Consider the following 26,652-nt stretch of genomic DNA (forward strand, 5'->3'; position numbering starts at 1 on the left):
AAAAACAGCAGCGGGAAAGGGATATTCGCATGGCGGGCGCGGGATGTTTATTTCCTGTGAGCTATGGCAGTGAAGAAAACGATTACAAATTATGTGGAACGATTGAAACAGTTTGAAGAATTGTGCGAAAAAACAGCGAAAACGACGACGTCTCGACTGCCCATTGCAGGAAAAGATTTCGTATTTTTCACTCAGGATGCCTTGGCAAAGCAAAAGCAGCTGTGGATCCCATCGAAGAGTACGAGCAAAGAAACCCATCCCAATGATCCATCTGCCTCCGACACGCATAGAGATTTACGTAGAGGTGTTTCTAACACTGTTTCGCCATCTAAGACTAATCTTAATTTCACCAATAACTTTAGGGGCCTTCAAAACAGTCCTCATGTCTCTCAGGGAGTTAAAGAAGGTGCTTCCAACACGTTTAAAAAGTTACCTCTCAGCGTTTCTAGTTCAGTTTCACCTGCTCGAGCCAGTTTGAACTCGAACACCAATTGTAAGGAACCGAAGAACAAAGCTTTAGAAGCATGCGGAGCTAGCTTGGCTGCGAAAAATGTCGTTGGAGGCATAACAAATGGAAAAAAGACAGAAGCCGCACTTGTAAGAGCTACTACATCGAAAAATGCGGCTTCTGCGACTGTGGTGGTTCCGGAGAGTCAGTTTCCCAGCAGCCCTGAATTTGAATGGTTCGATGACGATGGTGATGAATACATCGACATCCCAACACCATCGCCTCCGAACTTGATTGTTGACAGCGATGACGAATTTGTCAGTGGTCAACCTGAACCGGTTAAGCTGCAACAGGACTCAACTCTACATAGCAGCAAGTTCACAAGCATTAACGAAGGTTGCCTGAACCCTTCAGATATTGCACAAATAGAAAACAGCCAATGGCTTTCAAAGAGCCTAGTTGCATCGGACAACTTAGATTTAGCATTGAAAGAACTGCAAGGTATGAACCATCGTCTTGCGGCCCATGTTTGTAACCTTATCTACAAGATCAGGAACGTTCCCTCAACAGTGATTAAATTGTTAGAACTCCGTCTCAAAGTAGTTGAACAGCTGAGAAGAATAGCTACCCTACAAAACGGTAGTCGGAAAGGGAATGGTCCATCCATTGACGTAGAAGAAATTTCGTTGAACAGCCCAAGAAATGTCACACCGCCCAGCACAAGCAGGGCTAGCACAAGCAATATGTTATCGCTGTCTGCCAAAATAAAGCAAGTTGCATCATCCGAGAAGCGTCTCAGTGCTTTCTTTGCACCAAAGAAATGCTCTGAAGCCGACTCTGCCTATTTCAATCCACCAGCGACATCCACGCAAGCTCGACCCGGGACGTCCTTACCTGTGCCAGACAGTGAAATGATCTGCGACAGTGAAACCCAGCAGTGCACAGTGAACTTACCCTCTCATGATTCTGCTGGGACATCGGGAAAATTTTTTGGTCCGCATCAGGACGACGGAGCTTCGGCACAACTCAAGGGATTTAACTTTCCCCACTCACGGGAGATGCGTAATAAATTTGCATCAGTTTTTGGTCTCAAACAGTTTCGGCATAATCAGCTCGAAGCCATCAATGCGGCCCTCTTGGGTGAGGACTGCTTTGTGCTCATGCCAACGGGTGGAGGGAAGAGCCTGTGCTATCAGTTACCATCAGTCGTGGGACGAGGAGTTACTGTTGTCATTTCTCCACTCAAGTCTCTCATTCAAGATCAGGTAGCTATAAAAGCCATGCTTGCTGTTAAAAGAAAGTGGTAATTGCAAAATGATTGTCTCGAAAGCGGGTCGAAAGTGGGGATAAAAGCACACATGCAAGTAGGGACGTGTTCGCTGCACATTCTACATGTTATTGCTCAAAAAAGAAAGTTCAAAGTGTGACCTACAGACAGCACCAAATGGGCTCTAAAGTTACTCATTAAGTACAGCATTCATGCAATCACATAAGCAAGTTTTAGTGCATAAACATACGTTTAACTGCAGTCACATTTACTGGTTATATGAACTTCATGATAAATGGAAAAACAGTGCACCACACACAAAGACAGAGGGACAGACACAGAGTGTGCACTGACGAGAAACTTTAGCAAAGAATACTAAATAGTGAAAAAAAATACACATACCACAAAAAAGCACGCACACTGAGGTTGCGAGTGAGTGCTTGTCCTGTGTGTTCCCCTTCTTTACATCTCTTTTTCCATTTACAATGATGATGTACCAATGAGCCCAATTCAACACACTTGCGTAGCTACAAAAATGACACACATTTTCAGGCAATAGTTAAATTTTAGAATTGGCGAATTTGAATTATTTGTTTTGTGGTCTGTGCTTTTACAACGTGCAAAGGGAACAATGCGGAACAATCGCAACTTTTATCGTCGTTTATCTTCAGGTTCAGAAGATGGCAGCACTAGATGTTCCAGCTGCCCACCTCTCTGGGGAATCTGACAGCAGCAGCGTCTACCAGGACTTGTACCGCGCAAACCCCGAGACGAAACTCTTGTACGTTACTCCGGAGAAGGTTGGCGCCAGCGGACGTCTGCTAGGAGCACTGCAGACCCTGCATACGAGAGGACTCCTTGCACGCTTCGTTGTGGACGAGGCGCACTGCGTTAGCCAGTGGGGACACGATTTCCGGCCAGATTACAAGCGCCTGAGTGTTCTACGTGAGAAGTTTAAGGGAGTTCCTCTCATGGCACTGACAGCCACTGCAACTCCTAGGGTGCGTACGGACATTTTGCATCAGTTGGGAATGCCACGTCCACGGTGGTTCTTGCAAAGCTTCAACCGGCCTAACCTGCGTTACGAGGTATGTCGGCGGCTTCTTCCTGTTCACATTTCTGCTCTTTGCTGGTAGTGATCGCTTTAACCCTGGAATATAATCATGCTTTTGGTATCACCACACGTTGAAAGTGGATTCGGTTCAAATAATAAATAATACCGCCGCGATGCAGCCATTTAAATGGCCTTTGAAATGAATGACGATTGAAATGAATAGTGGTTGGCCCGTGCTACATGGCCATTTTCAGCTACCATTCACTGAGATGCTCCTCGTCACAACAGAGGTTAGTTAAACACCACTGAGGCACTCGAGCGCCCTCAAAAACTCTCAACTTCATGCTCAGTGAAGAGTTAAGCACTCGACAAAAGCACAAAAGGAAAACTGCAACACATATAATGAACAAGAATTGTGACATCACAGATATAGACGGTCTGGACGTCATGGTTGTACAAAAATGCATATTACATTACAGGGTATAATGAGCAATTAGAACACCATTAAAATTCCAGAATTGCTTTTTTTTTTGCACTGTGTTTTCCTTCGCTAAAGACCCCTTTTATTTACTAAAACTTACGTGGATGGACAAATGAATGGATGTCCTGCTGCACTAGCAGCACGTGGCATGTAACATGTCAGTCTCTCAAGGAGCATTGGATCTGGGGCATGTGGCAGCAGCATATTGTCGAAGGGTCTTGAGATGTTCAGCTGCCATTTGTTTCCAATTCCCGTTGGAATGCACATGTAACACGACAATGTGCAGCAAAGATCCAAGAGAGTGCGAGTTGGGTGCTATCGAGGGACAACACGGTGCGGAACACAGACAGCACGACACAACCGCCTTCTAGCAACTGCCTCTTATTTTGACAGAACCGGTTAACCTGACAGTAGCGAGAAGGACAGAGCAAGGTTAAGTGAAGTGACACAGAAAATCTAATTCTTTTTGAGACAGCTCGACGGATGGCGATCTGACGGAGGCTTTCTTTTCCCATATACAGTCGGACCTCGTTTTATGAACCCTCGGTATACGAATTCCCTCAACTTACGAACGGCTCCACAGGGAACGAAACTTTTTCCGTGTATTTTGACCTCGTTTTACGAACCCTCGATATCCGAACTATGACCGGATTATTAGGGAACGGACCCAAAGTAGCCAAGCCATTCTGATCTCGATATACGAACGGGCATTATGAACGCACAGAGGACAGGCCAATGGACCGGAGGATAATGAAAGTTCCTGAGTACACGCTGCCAAGGTCAAACATACAATGTCCCAATGCCACTACGTTCCACAAACATGATTCACCATTTCCTGAAAGAATAATTCGGGGGTTGTGAGTTTGGACCACGTCTCCAAGATGGAAACATCTTGCCATTCCAAGAGAAGGCATTCAGTCCTGACAGCCAGTGACAAGCGTGATATTTGCCGTTGGAAACAGTCTCATCCGCGCGCGATACGGTACTTTGAGGACCGGGTGGATGAGTCAAGTGTCAGACTTCTGTCATCTCTTCTAAACAGGATAGACCTTGCAGAAAGTATGGTGCAAAGCACAATTACGCAGTATTTTCAAAAATAAAACTTATTCAAATCAATTTCCCGTGGTTTTGTGAGGTGTTTGTGCACTGCACACCTCGGACCTCGATTTACGAATACCTCGATTTACGAACGATTTTCTGGGAAACGAAGGGTGTTCGTAAAGCGAGATTTGACTGTAAGAGCGGCTTCAACAATCTCTCTGCCCTTTTCTTTGTGGGAGGCTACATGCCTCGTCCCATTTAGCTGGGCCTCGCAGCCGCATCGTTTAATTTGGGAGCTCACTGGAGCCTGCACGCTGTTTCTATCTGAGTTGGCATGTTCTCGGAGCCTGTCATTTGTGCATCTCCCAGTTTGGCCCGCATAAATGCCTTGGCAGGAAAGAGGTATTTCATAAACAGTTTCTGGTTTGCACTTGGCAAAGCCGGTTCCGTGCCTCTAGTTGCGTCTTTCTGTGGGTGCATTCACTTTCTTGCAGGGGAAAGCTAGTTTGTTGTTGCACTTGGAAACAACATCGATCCCACGTTGCTTGCCTACTTTCCTAATTTTATGAGAAATACATACCACGGTGGTGTTTCATCACTAGGGAGTTTTAGGAGAATGTAGAAGCGTCACGATACTATTTCCGAAAACTTGATAAGCCAGTCGCCTGATTCCTTTGCAGCAGCTGTCATCATGTTGCTGATATCTGATTGACTGATAGCGATACACTCTGAATCGGAGGGCGCTTACGATTTCCAATTTGGCCCTCTTACTCGCACTTCACCTTGATTTTTCGTACTCCAGGTCTGCTGTCTCGACGATGGTGGAGGTAGTACACATTTACTTCACTCGTGAATTGTTGGGAACAGTACTGATGTGAGAATAGGATAGCATTGGGAAACAAGAAGACAAACACAGTGACGGTCGCTGAGAAGACCAAGACTAAGACACTGAGGTGATACAAACCAATTTGATACATGTACCAACTGGCTCCATATGTCACCTTAAGAGTACTGGTAGGAGGATAAGACAAAAGGAGCCTAGGGGCATGTTTTAAAAGCCAAGAATGTTAGTGTAATTAAGTACTAAAATTTGAGAGTTATGGCTTATGCAATGGTGAAACCATGTGCTACACAAAAAACAGATTTGCAGAAACGGCAAGCAATTAACTCATTTGTAGCGAGACAGGTTGTTCAGCTGTGTGCCAATCCCATGTTAAGCACCAGAACATGTGTAGCCTGTAGCCCACAGACCTGCATGTCCCACACCAATAATACAAGTAGGCAGTGCACTCAAATAGTAACAAGACACAAAACCCTTTACACCTTAAAGCTGGACAACGCTAGCCCAAAAGGATCTCCTTTACTTTTACTGTCTCTTTTACTGTTCGGTGCACAGGCTGTCCTGTGCACAGGCTGTCCTGTACACAGGCTGTCCTGTACACAGGCTGTCCTGTACTGCCTCTGTGTACCAACTGTGCCACCTTGTCCTAAGAGCATATTATTGCTGTCATGTGCTCTCTCCCAGATAACCAGAAAAGTCTTATGAACATCCATAAGACGAGTAGTTCTGGATATTGTGCACATCTAATAGATATCCATTTTAATCCGGTGGACATTCCATGGATGTACTATCAACATGTAAAACCCATCCATACCTCTAACTAAGCACGTCTAATGGACGTAACTACTGGACGTTTGTGACATCCATTAGATGTCAGTTCAAAGCACATGGATGTCCATAGGACGTCTATTAGAATTAATACGGGCCTAACATTTTTATGGGTTTCCTAAAAATCCAGCTACTGAAGTATCAATATGCAGTGTTATGTTAGGTGTGTACTACGGCAATTTCAGGGCAAGCCATGCAGTTGCAGCCGAACATGTAACACGACTGGTGTTGCGAGATGCCAGATCCCGCAGAATTCGACAGTCAACTCACGCCCCGTTACGCCTCTCGTACGGGTAGCATTTGAGCCTCGATCGTCCGCTTTAAATGCCTAAACTGCCTAAACAACGTATACCTGCTACCTCCCATTGTCAACTCGTGAAACTGTATGGGGCCTTTAGGAAAGGTGAGCAACCCTCTTGCTGTGGGTTTGGATAGTTGAACAGAACTAGCCACCATAGGTAACATGCAAGCATCCCTCGGTAGTCTTCATTTGAATGCTCCCTATGTGTATTGTCACCGAGCAGGAGAGCTACCTTTGAAAGTAAGCTCATTTACCACAGATACATCATGTACATGTATACATACAAATAGTTGGAGCACGTTTGTTACGTGTTGCGAGCACCTAACACACTTGTAACGGTGATGAGGATGTGTTTGCACGATTAATACATATGTCTGCACTGAATCAAGCTACCGACTTACATTTCTGACATCCCTTCTCACCAAATAGTGTGTTTGTAATTCATGCTATCGTCTATGATGTCTTTACCTGCTGTGTGGAGGTGTAAAACGAACAGGTTTCCTGTGTTGGTTGCAGAGTGCTACGAGAGCTCCTCCCACAGAGCAGGACGTGGACGATGAAAAAACAACGTAATGCTTTGACTTGTTTCGAAATATCCTGCATTGTCACAAGTTATTCAATTGCTTCTAGCACTAAACAAATATTACCATTAGATAGGCAGTTGGAACAATGTCTTATAAATGTATCATAAGTTTGCGCCATCCATTATACATCCATTGCACCTGCTAGATGGATGCACAGTGGACGTCTAGAATATGGGTACAATGCATGTTCCATAGACCTCCACCTAATTTCAACGTGCTAACAGTACGTATAATAGATGATAATTAGACGTCCCTCTCGGTCCTAGATATTTGGATATTCCTGGTACATCCAGTAGACATTCGTGGTTTGCTGGGCTATAGTCGTGGTTGTTATGCACTGGAAACCCATACTGTGGCAGCTCATTCTACGATTACGCCATACTGTCAGATCGCATATAAGCATGTAATGCGGCATTCTATTAGCATTGTACAGTCAACCCCCATTTATCCGGACTTCACTTATCCCGATACCATACTATATGGACATAAATTGTGGGGACAGATTTCACCGTATGCATTTCAGCTTCACTTACCCGGGCTTCAGCTTCCGGACCTAGAAGGGAATTTCCAGGAACCACTGTAGGAAAGTGGCCAACAGCAACCTGCTTCACTTATCTGGTCTTGAGTCAGAGCCAGTGTGGGACATACACTTTCTCCAGCAGGGGCGACAACCTTGAGCCAACTCTATGCTCTACTTCAAGGATTTTTCCTTTTCCCACTCTACCCTTGAGGGGCTGATGGCCAGTCCCATCATTTAAAGCGGTAGAGGAAGATCCTTCAGTTAGAAAGTCCTCCAGCAGATCTCGAGTACCTCGATGTGGACGGACACGATGAAGCGTGCGTCATCATTACTGGTGAAGGTGTCGTTGATATGGTTGATTGCAGTGACGACAGTCGTGAATCAGGTGACACTGAAGAAGCACGGGTGGTGACGCTCCAAGAGACCCGAAATAGTACACTCAGAACTGTTTTTATGTTTTTTGAGCAAAGTAATAATGTTCCTTAAGTTTGTGCCATAAGTAAGAGCTTGGGAGAACTCGGTGCTTGTAGTAACCTTGCGCAATTCAGTATGGACAGTTTCACACCCAATACGAAATAAATACGGGCCTCGTAGCTCAATATATTGTGTTTCACATATCCAGATGCCCTGCTATCCGGACATATTTGCTGGGTACGATCAAGTCAGGATCAACGGGTGTTGATTGTATTTTGTTATTATGTATTAACCAAGTGCTGGGTTTGAGAAATGAATGCACATTCAGAGCTTCACAGTTCCTGCAACGCAGTGAAGTTTACATCACTCCATGTGTGCACTTTAGGGAAGGTTCATGACAGGTACAAAATTGTATGAAATCAGTAAGATGATGAACTTTTTCTACAGACGAACGAAAAGACGACTTCTGAGAAGGACCAACTTTGCTATCTCTCACTACAGCTGCAGGTGTTGGGAGATTGCGCACCATTACATAATCGTATGCGTTACAGGTGAGGCCCAAGAGCGGCCGCTCTGTGCTCAAGACCATTGTGGAACTGCTCAAGGGGCAGTTTGCACGGCAAAGTGGGATCATCTACTGCTTTTCGCGGAAGGAGTGTGATCAGATGGCTTCGGACCTGAGCGGGGAAGGAGTGCCGACCCTGTCGTACCATGCGGGCTTGGATGATGCAAAGCGAAATCAGGTGCAGCGCCTGTGGATTGATGACAAGGTGATGTCCCAAGTCTCTTCGACAACCTTCTGTTCACCAAATTTATAAATATAATATATCTGATAAGGCACTCGAGTCTGAAAATTCACTTACATACTAGATGGCATCTGAAGGCTGGCGTCTTCTCAGAGTATTAAATTAGTGATCTTCAGGCGTCTTTTTGAAGCTACATTCGCTGACTGTGTTGCATTTGTTGCTTAACGTTACAGTGTTAACGAGAGGTAAGAGGGGACGACCTCATGTTCTCTCATCTCTCTGTTAGTATTGATGGTTGATTCACCGATTGATTCCATCAAGATGTCTGCTTTCTTCAGGTACGAGTTGTATGTGCGACCATAGCATTTGGCATGGGGATTGACAAGCCGGATGTACGCTTTGTTCTGCATCATTCATTACCTAAATCTGTGGAGGGTTACTACCAGGAGTCAGGTCGTGCTGGCCGTGACGGGCGCACCGCTGTCTGCATACTTTTCTACAAGTGAGTACTTTCCACCACTTATGGCAAATGTGGGACATTATAACATGAAGAGCACACATATCATCGTCATAGACAGGTAGAAAATCCAGCGAACCAGTGGAGAAATGTGAAGGGAATAGCCTCAGGACGAGAGTCGCCGATATTAAAAATAGCGAGTGTCCCAGAAGAAGAACAGCCCCTGTTCGAAATATTGGCGGCTCTCACGCTAAGGCTACTCCCTTAACATATTATGATCGTGTCTGTTTAGTTTTTCCTGTACTGTTCTTAAGGCCTATTTATACTGCGACATCCGAAGACGAAGGGTCAAGCAGTGTGTCGTCTTGCAACTGATCTGCTACGGCACACAGCATTACCTTTTTTTGTGCTTCTGTTTATACTCAGTTGTGAACCAGCGCAACTGAACGACGTTCCTCTCTTTGTGCATATGCATCACCATAGCAATGTCCGTGCATCGTGAATAGTGTGAGGGGTTGTGGTATTCGCCTTGAGATCGAACTGTAGGTGGCGCTGCAGCGGAGCTCAAATGGGGATACGGCATGATGCTGTGCAGTAGGCGCAGGCTTTGCTACGCGGGTCTCACAGTGCTTCTGGATGAAATGCCGCTGTCAGTGCCTCACATATCGCGGATCTGTCGAAATGTGCTACTTAGAACGCTGATAAGGTGTGAAAGTCACGGGACTCAAGTCCAGTCAGGGGACTGTTCCTTAGCAATGCCAAAGCAACACGGGCAGCTAGTTGCAGGCGTTGCCACCGTGGCGCATGGTCGCAATTTTTAAAAATAATTCTGCAATATTTATGCATCTGTTGAATGAATCACTTTGCACCTTCTGTGCTTGTTTAACAAATCCATGCACATATATACACAACCTCAAAACCACACTTGGAGCGGTGCTAGCAAATCTTTAATGGTGCCCTCACCCTCCTCACTTTGCATCATACCCAGAGATACGTGTTCGACTGCATATACAGGGTGGTCCACCAACCATGATAGAAATTCATAGTAAAAAACGTAGGCCCTGGAGAGACATGTAGTCACGGGATTTTTTTCTGCCAATAACTTTTGCCACATATTGGTAACATTTTAATTTCATTTCAATTGGCGGAAAGTTAATTTCTTGAACTGAGCTCCGAAATTTTTCCGAGCTCCGAAATCCCACTCGTAATGCAGTGGCAATTGCCGAAATAAATTTGCTGAAAATCTGTGGAAATGAGCCCTTGGCTCCGCCTCTTTTTTGACGGCTCATAGTTTGAGTGCAAAGCTGCGAAGAAAGGAGGTTACATTGACACGCCACACGAGGGGGGAAAGGGTTACAAGCCTTACCCACAGAACAAACACACGCCTTATCAAAAATGAGGTCACGCGAAGGCTTGTGGGAAAAGTTATTGGCAGGAAAAAATCCCTTGACCGCATGTCTCCCCAGGGCCTACGTTTTTTTACTATGGATTTCTATCATGGTTGGTGGACCACCCTGTATGAGCCAACACCTTTTGAGTGTGCATAGAACGTTCATCAGTGCCCCACAGGTTGTGGGCAGCAAAAAGGGGATGTTGGATAGTATACCCTCTAGGATTTGCGCAGCATGTTTCCCCGGTCAGTGTATTGCCTCTTCACTCGTGCCTCTTTTTATGTTATAATGTTTCATTGTTGCACCAGCTACGGGGACATGCACCGCATACGACGCATGGTGGAACAGGATGTCTCTAACCCAGCTGCTCGACAGACTCACCTCACCAATCTCTGGCATGTGGTCAACTTCTGTGAGAACCGCACAGACTGTCGTCGTGCGCAGGTAACGTACCAGCATATAGCATTATGAACTTTCTGTAGACTTTCTGTAGACTTTCTGTAGACAGTCTTGCGTTTTCTGATAAATTTTGTCTCGATGCTATCCTGATTCTCGTTTTTGGTGACTGGCAAAGCAGTGCTTGAATTTTAGTGTGTTGGACAATAATGTGGTGGATGTGCTGTAGCTGTAGCATTTCCGTAGCAAGCATTAAACGTGCCTACAGGGACAGTTGCATCATTTCCAGTCGATTTCGAAACTATGCTGTCATTTTATTCCTCGTGAGCCACTGACCACGGTATTGAAAATCTCACGTGAAAGAGTGGCATATTTGGCCATTATTAATGTGTTAGCATTAGAAGGGTCATCTCAAAGGAAAAACAGCAGTGTTGATCTGCAGACTGACGTGCAGACGGTAGCGGCCCCTGTCAGAAGCGCATCCCTGACGTGGAAAACAGGATCACATGGCAGCCGCTTTGGCAGCGTATCTACTGCTGTTTCCTTCTGCTGATCTGATCTTCTAGCTTCATATACGAGCCTTTGCATTGATTGATTTCTGGTGTGATACATCAGCTCGTATGATGTCGAATTAAGTTTTCGGAGAATACGCGCAAGCTCTGGATTTTAAGAGACCGCGGAGTCCAACGCCGTCATTCACAGCATATGTCGTCATGGAGATCGCATAATTCTGTATCTTCCATGAACGCGAACTGTAATTCCTGGTGAAATCCTTGTCAACAATGTATGCCTCAAATTTATAGTGCCATGACAACGATTTAGTGTACGCTTTATGTCGTCGCCTTCTAAAAATCACGGTGCATGTTGAGTACCTTCCCGTACACCAGAAAATAAAAAAAGTTTTAGCCTAAATAGCAAACTAGTCTGCTTAAAAAGTGATGCACTATTGCGATTTAATGTGTGTCAGTTAATTGTAAATTTTGTCTGCATTGTCACAAGATCATTGCCGTTTATCATTAATTACGGGTCGATTATTTGTCACTCAACTCCAGTATACACCATTTTATTTTCCATATACCGACTTTTAAAATGTTAAATGCAGTACAGTATTAAATTTCAGGGTTGACGGTTGCAAACACTGTTTTCTCTCCCGCATTTAGACATAACCTAATAAGAAATACATGTTTATCATTAGACGAAGCTCATCATGTGCTTGTCACATAATATTTGTTCTGCAAAAACAGCACAGGGGTGAGCAGTGACCTACACGTTGTGCAACCATTCAAACTAGACTAAGTGCAAATATCGCAAGAAGGAAAACTGAAGCAGTCTTCCAAAACCGCACTGAAAGTTTAAATTAGCCGGCAGGTGCTTTGATCATTACTAAGCGTCTCATGAGCATGCCTACCATTAGCAAGAAAATAATTTCTTTGCTTTCTTTCTGCTGTGATGAATCGACGTACGATGAATCGATGAATCGTGTACCGACGGGTGGTTGAGTGGCGATGCCGCAGCAACGTTGCCGTGAGTAGCAGTTCGCCAATACGATGTTCTGAGGCAGAAAAGTAGGGTAGCCCCTCACTAATATGATTAATAAATTGTCTGTTCTGTAAGGGATTTGTATCAAAACGTAGGAGCAGGTACCTAGTTCCCTTTTGTTTTTGTCAGGGAATTCGCTCGAAATAGTCAGTGAAAACATGGAAAAGGCAGGGAATTTGAAGGCTGTAGTTTGCTAGACACCCTGAAAATGTGGTGTGGGCACTAGACAACGAGCAGAATAAGAACATTGAAATAGCGAGGCTAAATGAGGGAGCTGTGAATCCTGCTTGCATGCGCCGAAGCAGGCGGGAGTCACGTGATCCTACTTCTCCGTAAAAACGACGGCAGCGCCCCTCCGTCAAGTGGTGGAGCTCGCGCAGTACAGTGGAGTGCCGGGACAAGTAGGCGACAAAGGAAAACAGAATGCGATCAAGGGCGACAGGCTGCCACGACTGAAGAGCAACGTAACTAAAAGAAGGAACCAAAGAAAAGAAGCTGAAGAGAAAGGAGGAACCAAAAGAAGGAGCCAAATAAAAAAAAAAGAGAGAGAGAGAAATGGTGAAGCAAAAGAAGGAATCAAAGAAAAGAAGCAAATTTAGAAAGGAGGAAGCAAAAGATGGAACCAAAGGCTTATGCTAATGCATTCCCAAAGGATCCACCAATATATCTTCCTAAATTTTTTGGTGGAATACATGACAAGAGCAGGTGCCTGATGTTGAGAGCATGGCAGAATGTCCTCTCTGGAAAATCGAGAAAACGTCACCTTCTAAGAACCAGTAAAAATCGTTCACTTAATACCTAAGCACAGTTTGGACAACAAATTTAGCCCAGTAAATTGTCAGCCGATGCCGAACATAGTGGTATCAGCTTGATAGATGGGTTCCCTGATGCGATCATCCCTTTAATGCTGATGTGCCAAACCTAACATGTGAAGGCTTAAAGGACATAAAAACATATTCTAGGTTAAAGGGTTTGAGAAACCAAATGCAACCTACTAAATGTATGGCATCGTTTCATACATTGTAGTCCATGGAGCCGACACGGAAAGTCCCACATTGATCACTTGACCTTTTTTTTCTTTGCTATTGGGTTTTCAAAAAGGCATTTTTTTCAAGCCACCATCAATGGTGGCGCCGAACAGTACGGAGAGACATTGGCAGACGAACAGGAAGTGACGTTTTAGGTTTGCGCGCTTGCCCGAAGTTCCCAAGGGTCACTGTGCTGAAACCGGTCCGGTGGCCATCTCCCTCTTTATGACGGCTTACGTCGTCATGGAAACGGAAGAGAATGGCCTTCCTTTCTCGAACATGAGACGTCATTCCGAAAACGGTCGAGGAGGTTAAGAGCTGGAAGAGATGGAGGAGTTCGCTCAGCGCGCGACCTTTGGATTGCAATAGCTTCGTAATGCATGATCGCAAAGACATTTTGATGGTCATGTTCGGAACACATAGATCAATATGTACCAGGTGATTTCTTCAAAAGTTTGGAAATGGTTTCAGAACCCGCTTAAAAGATGCCCTTCAAATTCAGCTATGCATAGAAAGGGATGTTCCCACGAAAAAACGTGCTTGCAGTCCATTACGCTTTTGTTTTTACATTTTCCACATCCCCCTAATTAACGTGTTCATTAATGAATTTTTGGTAATTAGACATCTTGTAATTGTATACTCTCGTCAAGAGGATGTCCACCTGCCTGAAGGACCCACCCACAAAAGAATATCTCCTGCTGCTCTCATAGCTTTTTTATTAACGGGCATTTTATTAACGTAGTTTTTATTATTATTTAAATTTATTTTATTGTGATGGATAAAAATGAACACCCTGCGTATTTGCAACAGCTTCTTCAATACGTATCTTCTTTCAGTCAGTATTTTTGTGGCTGTGTCAGTTTTCAGTAAACAGTGGGTTGAGGGCAAAATCCACAATGGCACATATACAACTATCAGAACTGAGAATTTTCCGAATCTTGCTAAATATTTCGGCATTCAGGAAAATAAATTACCTGGCCTATGTGGCATCCAAAATGCTTTTCTGCAACCATACACAGAGTGGGTTTCAAAATATCTACATTATTTTGTTGTTGCCCTCTTACTTAAGCAACTTTACCGGGTGATTCTCTCATGCTCAGGCGATTCCCATTTGCAAAACTGGAAACAAGTTAGTGGACGGGTAGAAATCCAGCGAACCAGTACGGAAGTATGAGGGGAATTTCCTCAGGACAAGAGCCGCCGATATCTCGAACAGCGACTGTTCTTCTTCTGGCGAGTTAGGGTAGCTGTAAACAATTGCAGACCAATTTCCCTCCTAAACTGTACCTGTTACTGGTACATGTTTGAAGTTATAGGCACACATTTTATATAAGGTTCCATATGAAGATGTTGCACTTGTGGAAACAAACTAGGTGCTTAGAAATTGTCAACACAGTATCTGTCAAACATTAGATGGCGCTTTCTTAGTCTTAGCTTTTTCATTCCGTTCCCCACTTAAGTGTTATATTTGCAAACAAAGCATGACCCCTGCATGTTTTGAGTGAACAAATGATGTTTCTGAAGTTGACATCATCAGCTACAGGAGGTGAATTTTACGCAAATGACAGTGGACAGTTTCAATTGTGCAATCAAAGGAGAAAGTAGCCTTGGCAGGTGGCCCAGTCTCTTTGCATGACTTCAGCACCTTCTTGAGTCACTCTACTCTTACACACTTTTTCGAGGTGTGGAGGATTTTTGAAAGGTGCGCGAAACATGGGCTTCGCATGCACATTGCAGGTCATCTGTGCAGGACGGTCTTTCTCAGGACCTCGTTTTATTTGTTGCAGAACACACTGCAGGAAAAAAGAAAAGAAAAAGAAAATAGTGGCACACCTCACTGGTCCTTTCAAACAGACGCAACACTTTGGTTCACACAAAGATGTTCACGTTCTACACTTGGGTTACTGATAAGACCATTCAAAAGCAAAGGCTTCGACATGTCCAAGCTCACCTTCCTAGGGGAACTAGTAGATGGATTCGTGGTCAACTTCAGCCAATTGGACGAGGACGAAACGAGAGGCACAAGCTCAGGCTGATACACACATCAGCCTGAGTTTGTGCCTCTCGTTTCGTCCTCGTCCAATTGGCTGAAGTTGATCATGCATGAATATGTACCAACTATCTTGCTTCGCGACCTTAGTAGATGGATAACTAGAACAGACTATAGCAGAGACATAACATTTTATGTCTTTTTACAGCTCTACACAAATTTAAGACCAAATCACCAAGAAAGCTGCAGCATTATATCTAAGGTATCTTTTTATAGGTTTTTCGCATTTATTCCTTGGGATGTTCGGCGTGTGTTTTTTGGCATTTATATGTTTTGTCAAGTTGTGATATTTTTGGCATTTTAAAATGTTTGCGCCAAAAATATACGCCCAAAATGCGGGAGCTATAATCAGTAGATAGAAGGACTATGGAGGGAAAGCAGCTTGGGAGGAGGACATTGAGAACGCAGATTTTCCTTTCCTTTGTTGGAGGCTTCCATGTGTACTTGAACCTTCATAACCCACTGATCAAAGTGTTACAGAGGAAGGTTTTTCTCTGAACTAGGGGCTAGCAGCTCTGCAGGGCGGTATTCCCTGAATTCCACCTGGAAACGAGGTGAAGGAAAAACGAAAATGTGATGCCCCGGAGGAAGAAAAGTGCAATCAGGATACCGGCATTTTCGGCATGTAGTTCCATATGCAAGAGTATAATTCACAGCTTTTCGGAACACGCCAAATTTTTTTTAAAATATTCGGCGTATTTTTCGGCAAATGCGATAACGCGGAACCCTAATTATAGTTAAGACCTTCCTTTGGGCGTGTTGGTAGTACAGGTCCCAACAAAAGTTTACGGAACACCGGACTGGTGCATATAGTCATCGGAGCGATGCCGTTGCTGCAAACAGGAGCAGATAGACTTACAAACAGGTCACAAGGTACTCCATGCACCTCCCAGTAAGTATGTCCACTTCCATTCGCTACTAGGGTGTCGCTCCGATCAAGAAATACATCGCTCTGGTGTTCCATAAACTTTTGTTGGGATCTGTACATGCCAACTTCTTTGGTAGCACTAAGATATACGGACAACACAAGACAAACACATACACGGTGCTACCTTCAACAACTGCCACAACAACTACTTTCAACAACTGGGTTGTTGAAAGTAGTGCTGTGTATGTGTTTGTCTTGTGTCAACAACCCAGTTGCTGAAAGTTGTTGTTGTGGCAGTTGTTGAAGGTAGCACCGTGTATGTGTTTGTCTTGTGTTGTCCGTATTTCAGGAAGTTTGCCTAATTACAGCCCTCCAGGGATAATGTCAGCCACTTTGATGTTAGGGTACCCATGAAGCGGTTCATGGTGCTCACGTTGCTCGTAAATTCAGTATCTTTGTTCGGTCTGTGTTTGCGCAGCACATGCGGTGAGTGCTGCCAATATTTACATGCCAGGTATCTGAGGAAGGGATTCATTCATTGCTGCTAGGGGATCTATTATGCAGAGAAAGCACATGCGCCAGGTATCCCAAATGGACGCTTTAAGGAGGTGTACAGAGTGGGTACTCAAGTATTTACTCGTTATCTTTACCACATCATTAGGGGAACATATGGTTCCTGGTTCTGAAGGTGATAGCTGTGCACGAGTCAAGAAATAAAAATTCTATGACAAATTATTGGGATTAACCACAGCATCATTTTCATGAAAGATTCTTTAAGGTTGGTATTGTGACCTCTAGAGCTGTTTATGTGCCAGACCAAATGTCTCTTCCTATACTAATACATCTGTGCTGAAAACTGCAGGTTCTGCACTACTTTGGAGAGAACTTCGATCGTGAGTTTTGTCGGCGCAACCCACGGGCTTCCTGCGACAACTGTTCCTCACGTGGACGCTGGGTGGTGCGCGATGTGACGGATGATGCACGGGAGCTGGTGCGATGTGTACAGGGCTTCAACGGCACCAACGTGACGCTGAATCACATCATCGATATCTTCCGTGGCGCTGGCATAAAGAAAATAATCGACGGAGGCCACAACAAGCTACCACTTTACGGCAAAGGCAAGGGTTACCGCCGAATGGACGCAGAACGTCTGGCGCGAAAGCTGGTGCTGGATGGATTCCTGAAAGAAGTTAGCACCATCAACCACCTCGACATGGCTATATCGCACGTGAAGGTGGGAAACCGTGCTTCTGAGCTGGTACAAGGGAGCGCCAAGATTTCGTTGGCAGTCGAAAAGGAGTCCAAGACTTCAGAAAACCCTGTGTCGTTGCAGGAGCCTGCTGCAGACGCAGAAATGGACAAATTAACCGAATGCTGTCACAGTGAACTTGTGGAAATGGTCAAGTCACTGGCACGAGAGAAAAACACATTTTACGGTAACCTCGTCCACATGGAGGCATTGCGAGGGCTCGCAAAGGCATTACCAACTACTGCGGAAGCAATGCTGCAAGTTCCACATGTTACGCAGGCCGTCGTGGACAAGTACGGCGCACAGCTTCTGGATATCATAGAGCGGCACGCGGCAGAAAAGATTGTCCTGGAGGCTGAACGAGAAGCTCAAGCCTCTTCGTCAAATTCCAACGAAATTGTACCGCAGCCACCTTCAGCCTTCATGGAGCGAACTTCAGGGAGAGGAAAACGTCCATCGGGAGGAGGAGGAGGAGGGGCGGGAAATCCAGCAAAACGTATGAAAAAGTTCTACAGGAAGAAAGGAGCTCGGAAGAATTACGCATCATCATTCAAGGCAAAGCAAACAACAAAGCAGGCAAAGCGTGAGACATCATCTGTAGCCAAGGGTCTTGGAACACTGCCCATGCCCAAGCCAAGCCATAGTGCAGCATCACGTTCTTTTCTACCACCACCTAGGATATTCGAGGTGTGATTACTGGGGCATGTCTTGAGTATGAAAGAAAGGCACGTGAAAGAGGGACTTGCACGTGCACAGTGACAAGTAGACTGGAGCAGATATTGGGACTGTTGTCTGCAACCATAAATGCTTTTTTTTTATCTCTACTTTGAGAGCTGGTGGTGCCACGCTCTGCCTTTTTTTTAACCAATACACACGTATATGCAAGTGTCAAAGTGGCACAGTTTTCTATAATAATAATCGAAGCTTATGAGTGTGACAGTGGTTGCAGTATGATTGGCAGTACTGACACTTTCTGTTGTACGTTTTATGTGGCAAATATCTTAGATAACATGTTTTTTGATACACTAAATACATTAACACAGCATTAAAACGCAAGAAAAGTTGGTGTGACGATGTTGATGGTATAATGTGTTTTGTGTTCCTGTCCCTCAAGCTCAAGGAAACGATACCATCAACGAAATTACATGCCATTTTCACTCTGTTGTAATAGCAACAGGGAATTTCGTATGATGATGCAGTAAGGAACTGAAGTGACAAATGTTAATGAAAACAGACCCTCTTTGTCAATGTAGCATTGTTTATTCCCAGGGCTACTTGAGGTTCAAGGATGTGTATCAAACATTTCGAAAAAAAAGCAAATCAAAACCACACGGGTGTTTGTTCGACAGCCTCCTGGCTGCAGCACAAGTGGACTGCGCTATCACAAACATAATAGCATAGAAAATCGAGCATAAATGTCATGAGCCACACTTCTGTCTCATGCGCTACTCATAGTAGCCCGAAAACGTTAACATAACCAGGCACTCACACGTGCAACAGATTACAATTTATTCCAACCTTGTGATAGAAAGTAGCATACTTAGCCTCCTATTATTATTCTTTTATATTACGTTTCTGATTCCCTCGTATTATACTTAACCTCTAGCCATCTCATGTGTTGTTGTTCCTTTTTTTTCCCTCTCTTCCTATCGATAGCACCTAGCAGAAAATCGATATCACCGGGCTCTACTGTCTTACTGCTTCTAACATAAAACCCAATTATTTACCGACTTGAAAAAAAAAAAAAAACACCAAACTCTAAAACACAAGGGTCTACTTATATAGTATGTAATCAATTAAATCAAAGCAGTGACTCGAAGATGTTGCCCCAAATGTTGGCTCTCAAATCACCAGCATTCACTGCGATGAATCAAACAACTCTGCAAGTGTCCGCTACAGCTTGTGCAAGGAACATGGCACGCCTGTAGTGAAGGAAAGTACTGGATGCTTGAACTGACTTTAACAACCTGAATAATTAAAGGTTGCTCATTAGCTGAATGCAGAGTGTTAGCTCATTAGATGTCAAGACAATCTCATTTCTCAATTTTCACATTCAGTTCTTGATGCAACGAGGCTGAAATGTGTTACTACAATTAACAGTAACACCTGGGAGCCACGATTAGCTTGAGTAGTGTATTGATAGCTGTGGCACAGCAATACATACATGCATGCATACAGTAACGACAGTAATATCGGAGGGTGTAAGACATATATTGTTTAGTCTTTTGCCGAAGTACAAAGTACACAACAGTGACAAAGGCTCAATGGACTACAACAGTAAAGTGAAATTCGAGTTGAAGTCAATCCTACAAAGGCTACCAATACAAATAGTACATTCATATATAAAGTGCGCTGTGGTTCCGGTATAGTATCACAGCTGTAACACGTACCGAACAATTCAACCAAACAACAGTAGCACCGCTGATGGATCTAGTATAGTACTGGCGCAGCCAGCAGTATACTCGTAAAATACTTTGTCGTGTCACACACTTTCTTCCTGGTACCGCTTTTGCCATTCTCATAAAGGCTCCGAAAAAAGCTCCAAAATATTTTTATAGAAAATATTATGCGACAAGTATTACGCATAAACTTGACCAAAAATGCACAACCTCAAGATCTGCTGGCCAAGATCGTTTGCGTCAGTGGGTCATTTGGTACACTTACGAGACTAAAAATTTTCTATTCGAATTTTATGCACCATACCAGGAGGAAAGCTCACTATTCACAAGATACGACACTGCCACCAAAGACACACAACACCTTAAGGGAACAGTTTGGAATGGCCTTATCAAAGTTGAGAAGTTGAGAAACAGATTCTTCCTTTTTGCATACACTGTCACATTACATGCTCTCTACTCTTGTGCTGTCGCCAGCCACGAATAGCAGGAGGCGCGTGCAGTGCCCTCGTTACACCGTTTTGCTACAGCCGAACACTGGTGGGGCTTCTTTTGACAAGCATAAAAACAATGAGCCTTCAGCCACTGATAGCGAGCCAATAGTAGGTGCAATTACAGCTCTTGCCCAATGAAGTCATTTGTAGAAGCTAGTCACCTGGGACATTTATAAAAAATATACTTCACAAAAGTGGCTCTACTTTTGCGAGTTACACAACCTTGAGATCACCAACTGCTTCAGTGCCATCTGTTTACTGTTGACTTATTTGTGCAGCATTATTCACATTCCCCTTTTTTTCAGCCGGACACTGTTGACATGTTTACCAAGGTCGTCTACATCAGACTGTGTCGTTAAGTTTTGCATTGCCACTGCCAAACATTCACCTTTTGTTTCTGTCAGATCTCAAGCAGATGCTTACAGGGCAGTGGTGTATCCAGAATCCCAAGCATCGAGGGGTGTTAGAAAAAATGGGGGGAGGGGGGGTCAATTAAAGTTACATCATTACAGCTTAACATATCATTACAGACATGGGCCTCAAGCAGAACTCGTAAGGGCACCTCCTGTAGGGGGTACACATGTGAAAAAGTTAGGGAGGTATCACTGAACATTTGGGGGGTGTAGGGGGGGAGGGGTTTGGATAAACCACTGTAATACAGGGTTGTGCAGGACATTTTTCAGCATATAAACCTGCTAATTTGCCAACAAGTACCCAGCACTAACAGGCCACAGGTGAAGTGGAAATCAGAGACAACAGACGGTATTGATGATGCTGCCTAACACAGCAGCCTAGTGTGCAGCAGATGTTTGTACTTCCTAAAGTGTACCATCTCGTGGCTAATATTTCCCGAAAAGACTTCTTCTTATAGACATGAGTGGCAAGTAATATATTGATACCCAACACAAATACCCACATGACAGGTCTCGTACATTCTGCAGTTAAAAGCTGCAATATTCCTGCATTCATTTACAGAGATACAGTAAACTCTCGTTATAACGAGATCGCTTTTTTGAACTGTCAATGAAAAAAAAAAAAAAAAAAAAAAACAATTGCAACCTTATCGGAAGCTTCATGATGCCCCATCCGAAGTCTATTCAATTAGCTGGATTAATCCTAGCCAGCGGTGTCAATAGGGTACATGTCACCCCTCTAGTAACGCCACAGGTGCCAGTGAAAGGTCATGCGCTATGAACAGAACTTCACCGCATCACTGTATGTGGAATAGCGTTGTCACTTGTGAACTGACCACAGAGTGGGGCGCACGCCCACTATTTTCAACTTCTAAGAAAAGACTGCAATATCATTCCGAATTATGATTCGGTTCTGTGTGCTTCTGTTTTTATAGCGTATGGCAATCGCGGCTTATACCTTTCTTAGTTTTTATTACGCGCAGATTTAAAAGGGTGCCAGTCTATCCAGTACTATTATCTGTTCGCCTGATGGAATGCTTGTTTTAAGCGTTTCTGCACATTTTTCCCGATGCTACCATAAGAGTTTCTATGACGCTTCCGCTTCTACCGAATTCCAACGTATATAGACTTTTTTTCCGTGCCCCGTTGACTTCGCCGTAACGAGGGTTTACTGTATGTTAGTCACCAAATTGCAGATTCCCAACTCTCTTGACTACATCAACAGGCTGCTTGACTTTGACATTGCTCGCTCAAAAACTGCGACAGAAAGGATCGTGGCCCTACGCCACTTTCCTTTAAAGGGGTTATGACACTTTGCATCAAGCTGTGCAAGACAAATCTAAAAGGCAGTCATTTGTCTCGATGTTAACTTGCGTTCCAAGTTTTGAAGCAAATGCAGTAACAGACGCGTAGAAATTTGGCACCGTAAATACTGAAATTTGTCCAGCTTTGACAATACGGCAGGCACATCTGCCAATGACAAAACCGCAGAAGAGGTAATATGTCGAGGTATGTGTGGGTGCTGTTATATCCGCAGGTCCGCGTGACATCCTGGTTTACAGATAAAAATGAAGCGCTTTGAAAACCAGACGCCTCTGTGGTAAGTGCAAATATCCACACTTTACCAGCAAATAAGCATTAGTGACTCCGTCAACAAGAACTAGGGGGAGCCCTAATTGAAAGCTCGCAGCGAATCCAAGGTGGTGTCACAATGTGCCATCTCATGCGTTGCTGTGCCTTTAACTGCTGCTGTTGCTACTGGATGACATAACGTTCCTGAGAAAGTTCGCATGCTGAAAATATTTTTTCTTACAAATGGAATGACTGCGGATGTGCAGGTATACTCGATACAGGTGCGGAAGCACATATTTCAACTAGCGCGGATCTTGTCACGCGAATGCAGTCCTATCCATGATCACCTCCAGTCGTATGCTTGCAACAACCTATAGGAATTGTTGAGGCTCCCAGTCCAGTGCCAGAGCTAGACGCTGCAGTTTAGTTAACGAAGTACGGCTTTTTAAAAATAGCTTTTTTGCTCAGTGCTCTGGTGTGCGGTACATAGCAAACTATACAGAACAAAGTGTCACAGCCCCTTTGACTTCTAGTCTTCTCATCAAAATCCTGTTTATACGGATGTTTTATTTGCTCTAGAACAGCAGTCATATTTTAAAAGCTTCCCATATAAAACCTCTAAAACGTAGAACATCGAAATACACAGTACAACATGTCGTTCGCCGAGAGCCCTCTCGGCACCATATATGTGCTCTTTATACTAATTTCTGTACTTTGTTCCATCCTTGTCACACTTTGAAGGTGAGGTTTGAGTAAGTATACCTGAACTCCATCGATATAACAACGTGTCATTTATGGAGACGAGGAAATCTGCAAAATCTTGGCATTGGCACATATATTCGAGCGGAACGACTTCTAACAAGACTTGTTTCTCGTCCCCTTCGACAGCCTCCGCTTGCTCAAAATGACTCGCGACAGTTGCGACCCGACCTGGCCGTGGCTTGTCAAATATCCACAACGGTGTCTTCAGCCACCCAGGACATTCAACCGAGGTAGTTTCAAATGCGGAACTGAGAAGGAAAATTATACCTGCTGAGAGACGGCTCAGCGTTTCGGGTAAGCGCAGAGCTAGTGGATAGGGCTGCTCTGAGTGACGAAGCCTGAGCACTATTTTGGTCAGGTCCATCTCCATACTCTCGGGACCACCTCTGGATACAGAACAAGCGCTTTGCATAGATACTTCGCTGGAATAGCCCAGCATCAACGCGAGATCGAGCAGGGGTTGGGAGCAAAACTTTGAAATGCGGACGTTTTCGTACGGACGGCCCCGGACAATCCAGGAATCTTTCGGGACGACTCGATCGTATTCTTTGTGAGCAAAGGCCGTGTCAAGCTGCTCCTGCCTCTCGAACTGACTTAGCTGTTTGATTATAGCACCAACGTTGTCCTTCCACCAATGCTTATTCGTGCTGCGTTCCACGAAGCTCACAACGTTCCATCCGCGGAAATCTGCCACGACGCCTTGTGTTCTTGTGACGCCGTGCAAGGGCTTTGACGCCGGCTTGCATGGGTACCTTTCCATGTATAGTGCTGCCACCACGTTTTTGACCTGCTTGAGGTACACCGACAGCTGAGTGTTCTTTGACATAGAGAACCAGTGGACATTCTCCTGAATTGTGTATTCTTGTAGCTGTTTAAAATAACGAGCACAGTTGTACAGTTGCGCGAAATAATCTCTCGGCAAATAGCGAAGTGGAAAGCGAAACGAACCGTTCACCAACATGTCCGAAAGAACATCTGGGACGTTCTGTCGCAACTTCAAACAGACGACGTACACCTCAGAGTTGCCTGGTTTGCTGCATGTGGGCTTTTTAACGTGTACTTCCTCAAAAATACAGTTGAGTATGAAGAGAAGGCAAGCTGAGCAACTTTGAAAAAATGTGAACATTTTCAGTACAAGGTTACCACCCTTTGCGAGCAGTTTAAGAGCCATGGCCACCTCTGCACAATGCAGTGGTGCCACTGTTGCTTCTTGTTCCGCTGGATCATCTTGGCAGTCGACGCTGCCGTCTGCAGTAACTAAGTCAAACAGTTCCTGGTCCTTCATGAAGTCATCAATGCAAAAACTTGGTGAAAGAACGTCACCAGTTTGATCACGACCAAAATACCAGTGGCCTAGAGTATTAAAAATGAGACGATCATCAGTCACCGTTGACTTTGTGCTATTTCCTTCATAGTAAGGGTTGAGAGTTGTGGCATACCAGCACCAGTTTACGGCTCGTTCTTCCAAGTAGTGTTGAAGCGCGGAAATGAAGGCACCTGGGGCCTCGCACAGGTGAAAAGAACGGAGGGGCTCCGCCTCCGCTACACCAAATTCATGTAGTATCTCGTAAAACTTGCACCACGCTTGGGTGAGAAGCGTTGGGTTGGCGGCACGACGGACTTGAGCTAAGACGTAACCAGCACGGTTTGTCCACGCAGTGTGGCGACGCCATTCTACGGGTTCCATGCAGTTGAGCAGACTCTTGGTTAAATTCAGCTCTGCTTTGAGCTGCTGCAGCGCGGGAACTTCCCACTGCGCCTCGTCTACGGTCCATGCTTTCTCAGAAGGAAGACACCAGGAATTAGATTTCTGAAAGGTAAATACCCTTTCGAATAGGCAGTTTGCTTCTGCTAAGGCAGACATGTGGGCAGGGCTCTCAGGAATCGATCATATTATCAAGTTTCACGGCACGTTCAATGGATGCGCAATCAGGCGTCGCGCAGGAAAGAAAGCGCTGTTCGTACGATTCACTTCGCGGCTTTGTGACAGCTGTTGGCCATACTGTAAACACATTTCCTAATATAAAAGCGCCGCCTCCACCGCAGCACCACTGTGAGTCACTATCCCATTCGAGACGTCGCTACATCGTCACAAGTTACCCTGCATTTTGTGCTTTAGTGCGTGCTTTGCCTTTGCTTTGGCCTGCATCCAAGGTCGAAAATTGAAAACAAATAAACGAGCGACCTCAGTTTTGCCGACATCTATAATTGTCAGCATTATACTTCTTTCTAGCAGCATACTTTTCTTAAATGTAAAAAATGGAATTCAATAACCCCATAAAAGATCCGATAAAAACGTGTTAGGGATGACTCGCCAATGGAAGTAGAGGGAGCGCACCGCTCAAAAGCGCGCGCTATTTGAACGTGTTCCTCGTCTGCGGCATAGCCATAGTCACTGACATAGACATTGATAATTTCATGACTTCTATGCGAAATCATGAAATCATCAATGCTGTTGGCAGACTAAACACAGAAACGACACAAAGACATATCGAATATGGTCCGTACGGGAGCAGGCCTTCATGTGTTTCTTTTTTTTTTGTCTGGTATAGTGTCCCGCTAAATGGCGCAAAAGATTAATTTCAGGCAAAAGGTGCAAAAGATTAATTTCAGGCCTCGCTCACGCTACAGCCCATATCGGGTTCAAATTGTGTTATATGACTCACTTGACTTGTATGAAACAGTCACGTGGGTGCAAGGGCGGATCCAGGATGTATTGCTGAGAGGATAATTAAGTTGATCAGAACCAGGACGTCCGGACCACGGTGGTCTGGACCCCGGCCCTTCTCCCAGATACACCCCTGTATGAGGTGTCTGTACTATCTGTGTCACGTACCGGTTTTGTCTTTGTAGGCGGATTGTGCTGTGGAGTAACACTGAAATTAATTTATCAACTTGTGAATATCGGAGGAAGTATTTTTTTAAAGACATCCAATTAAAAAAAAAACTGAAACGAAAATTTTGTGAGATGGCACAATTTTTCGTCAAAAGCATGTAAATACACCCCCTTGGTGTGTGAATAAATGTGTGGATAAATACACCCCCTTAATGCGTAACGAGCGCTTTGGGGGAGATCCCCCCCCCCCCCCCCCCCTTGATCCGCCACTGGTAGTTGCGGATATTACAGAGGCGAATAGGGGGAGGGGGGATCATGGCCTTGGACATCCAACTGCACCACCTAAGGTCACTTGAAACTCTATGTAACGACTGAAATTGGGGGAGGGGGGTCAGCGCTAGGACATGAGTGACACAGGTTCCAAAACGGAAACCAGAACTGCGTACTCGTGGAAATAACGCGCATGTGCTATAACGAAGCACAAATGCCCCTTCCAGAAACAGCTTACCGTTAAAGTTCAGATTCAGCTTCGTCTAAACCAGGACACGTAAAACATAAGGTACCACAGGCAAAACCGATAAAACTGTAAAATCGCTCATTGCCTCCGCTGCTGGCTCTTGGCGCGCATGGCGCTAGTTTTTCTTGGCTCCTGGCTCCGATCCAATTCTACAGGCTA

General features: G+C 44.6%; 2 protein-coding genes and 1 long non-coding RNA gene across 3 annotated transcripts; 1 reads left to right on the forward strand and 2 right to left on the reverse strand.

Moving 5' to 3' along the window:
* On the forward strand, positions 1 to 18,591 carry LOC135373716 (recQ-like DNA helicase Blm). The gene is made up of 6 exons (XM_064606795.1): positions 1 to 1,713; positions 2,387 to 2,803; positions 8,331 to 8,549; positions 8,864 to 9,027; positions 10,682 to 10,817; positions 17,117 to 18,591. Exons 1-6 carry the CDS (start codon positions 64 to 66, stop codon positions 18,194 to 18,196), a joined length of 3,666 nt encoding a protein of 1,221 aa, XP_064462865.1. The 5' UTR covers positions 1 to 63; the 3' UTR covers positions 18,197 to 18,591.
* On the reverse strand, positions 2,620 to 26,554 carry LOC135373718 (uncharacterized). Its single transcript, XR_010416565.1, has 3 exons — positions 26,485 to 26,554; positions 25,807 to 26,016; positions 2,620 to 2,865 (listed from the first exon to the last, which is right to left on the reverse strand). It is a non-coding gene; the product is annotated as an uncharacterized LOC135373718 (long non-coding RNA).
* Positions 19,696 to 25,301, reverse strand: LOC135373717 (cap-specific mRNA (nucleoside-2'-O-)-methyltransferase 2-like). The gene has a single exon (XM_064606796.1). It carries the CDS (start codon positions 25,002 to 25,004, stop codon positions 23,079 to 23,081), a length of 1,926 nt encoding a protein of 641 aa, XP_064462866.1. The 5' UTR covers positions 25,005 to 25,301; the 3' UTR covers positions 19,696 to 23,078.
* Positions 26,555 to 26,652: the final 98 nt, after the last annotated feature.

Source organism: Ornithodoros turicata, unplaced genomic scaffold (assembly GCF_037126465.1).
Source record: "Ornithodoros turicata isolate Travis unplaced genomic scaffold, ASM3712646v1 Chromosome31, whole genome shotgun sequence".
In the NCBI taxonomy this organism is placed as follows: domain Eukaryota; kingdom Metazoa; phylum Arthropoda; class Arachnida; order Ixodida; family Argasidae; genus Ornithodoros; species Ornithodoros turicata.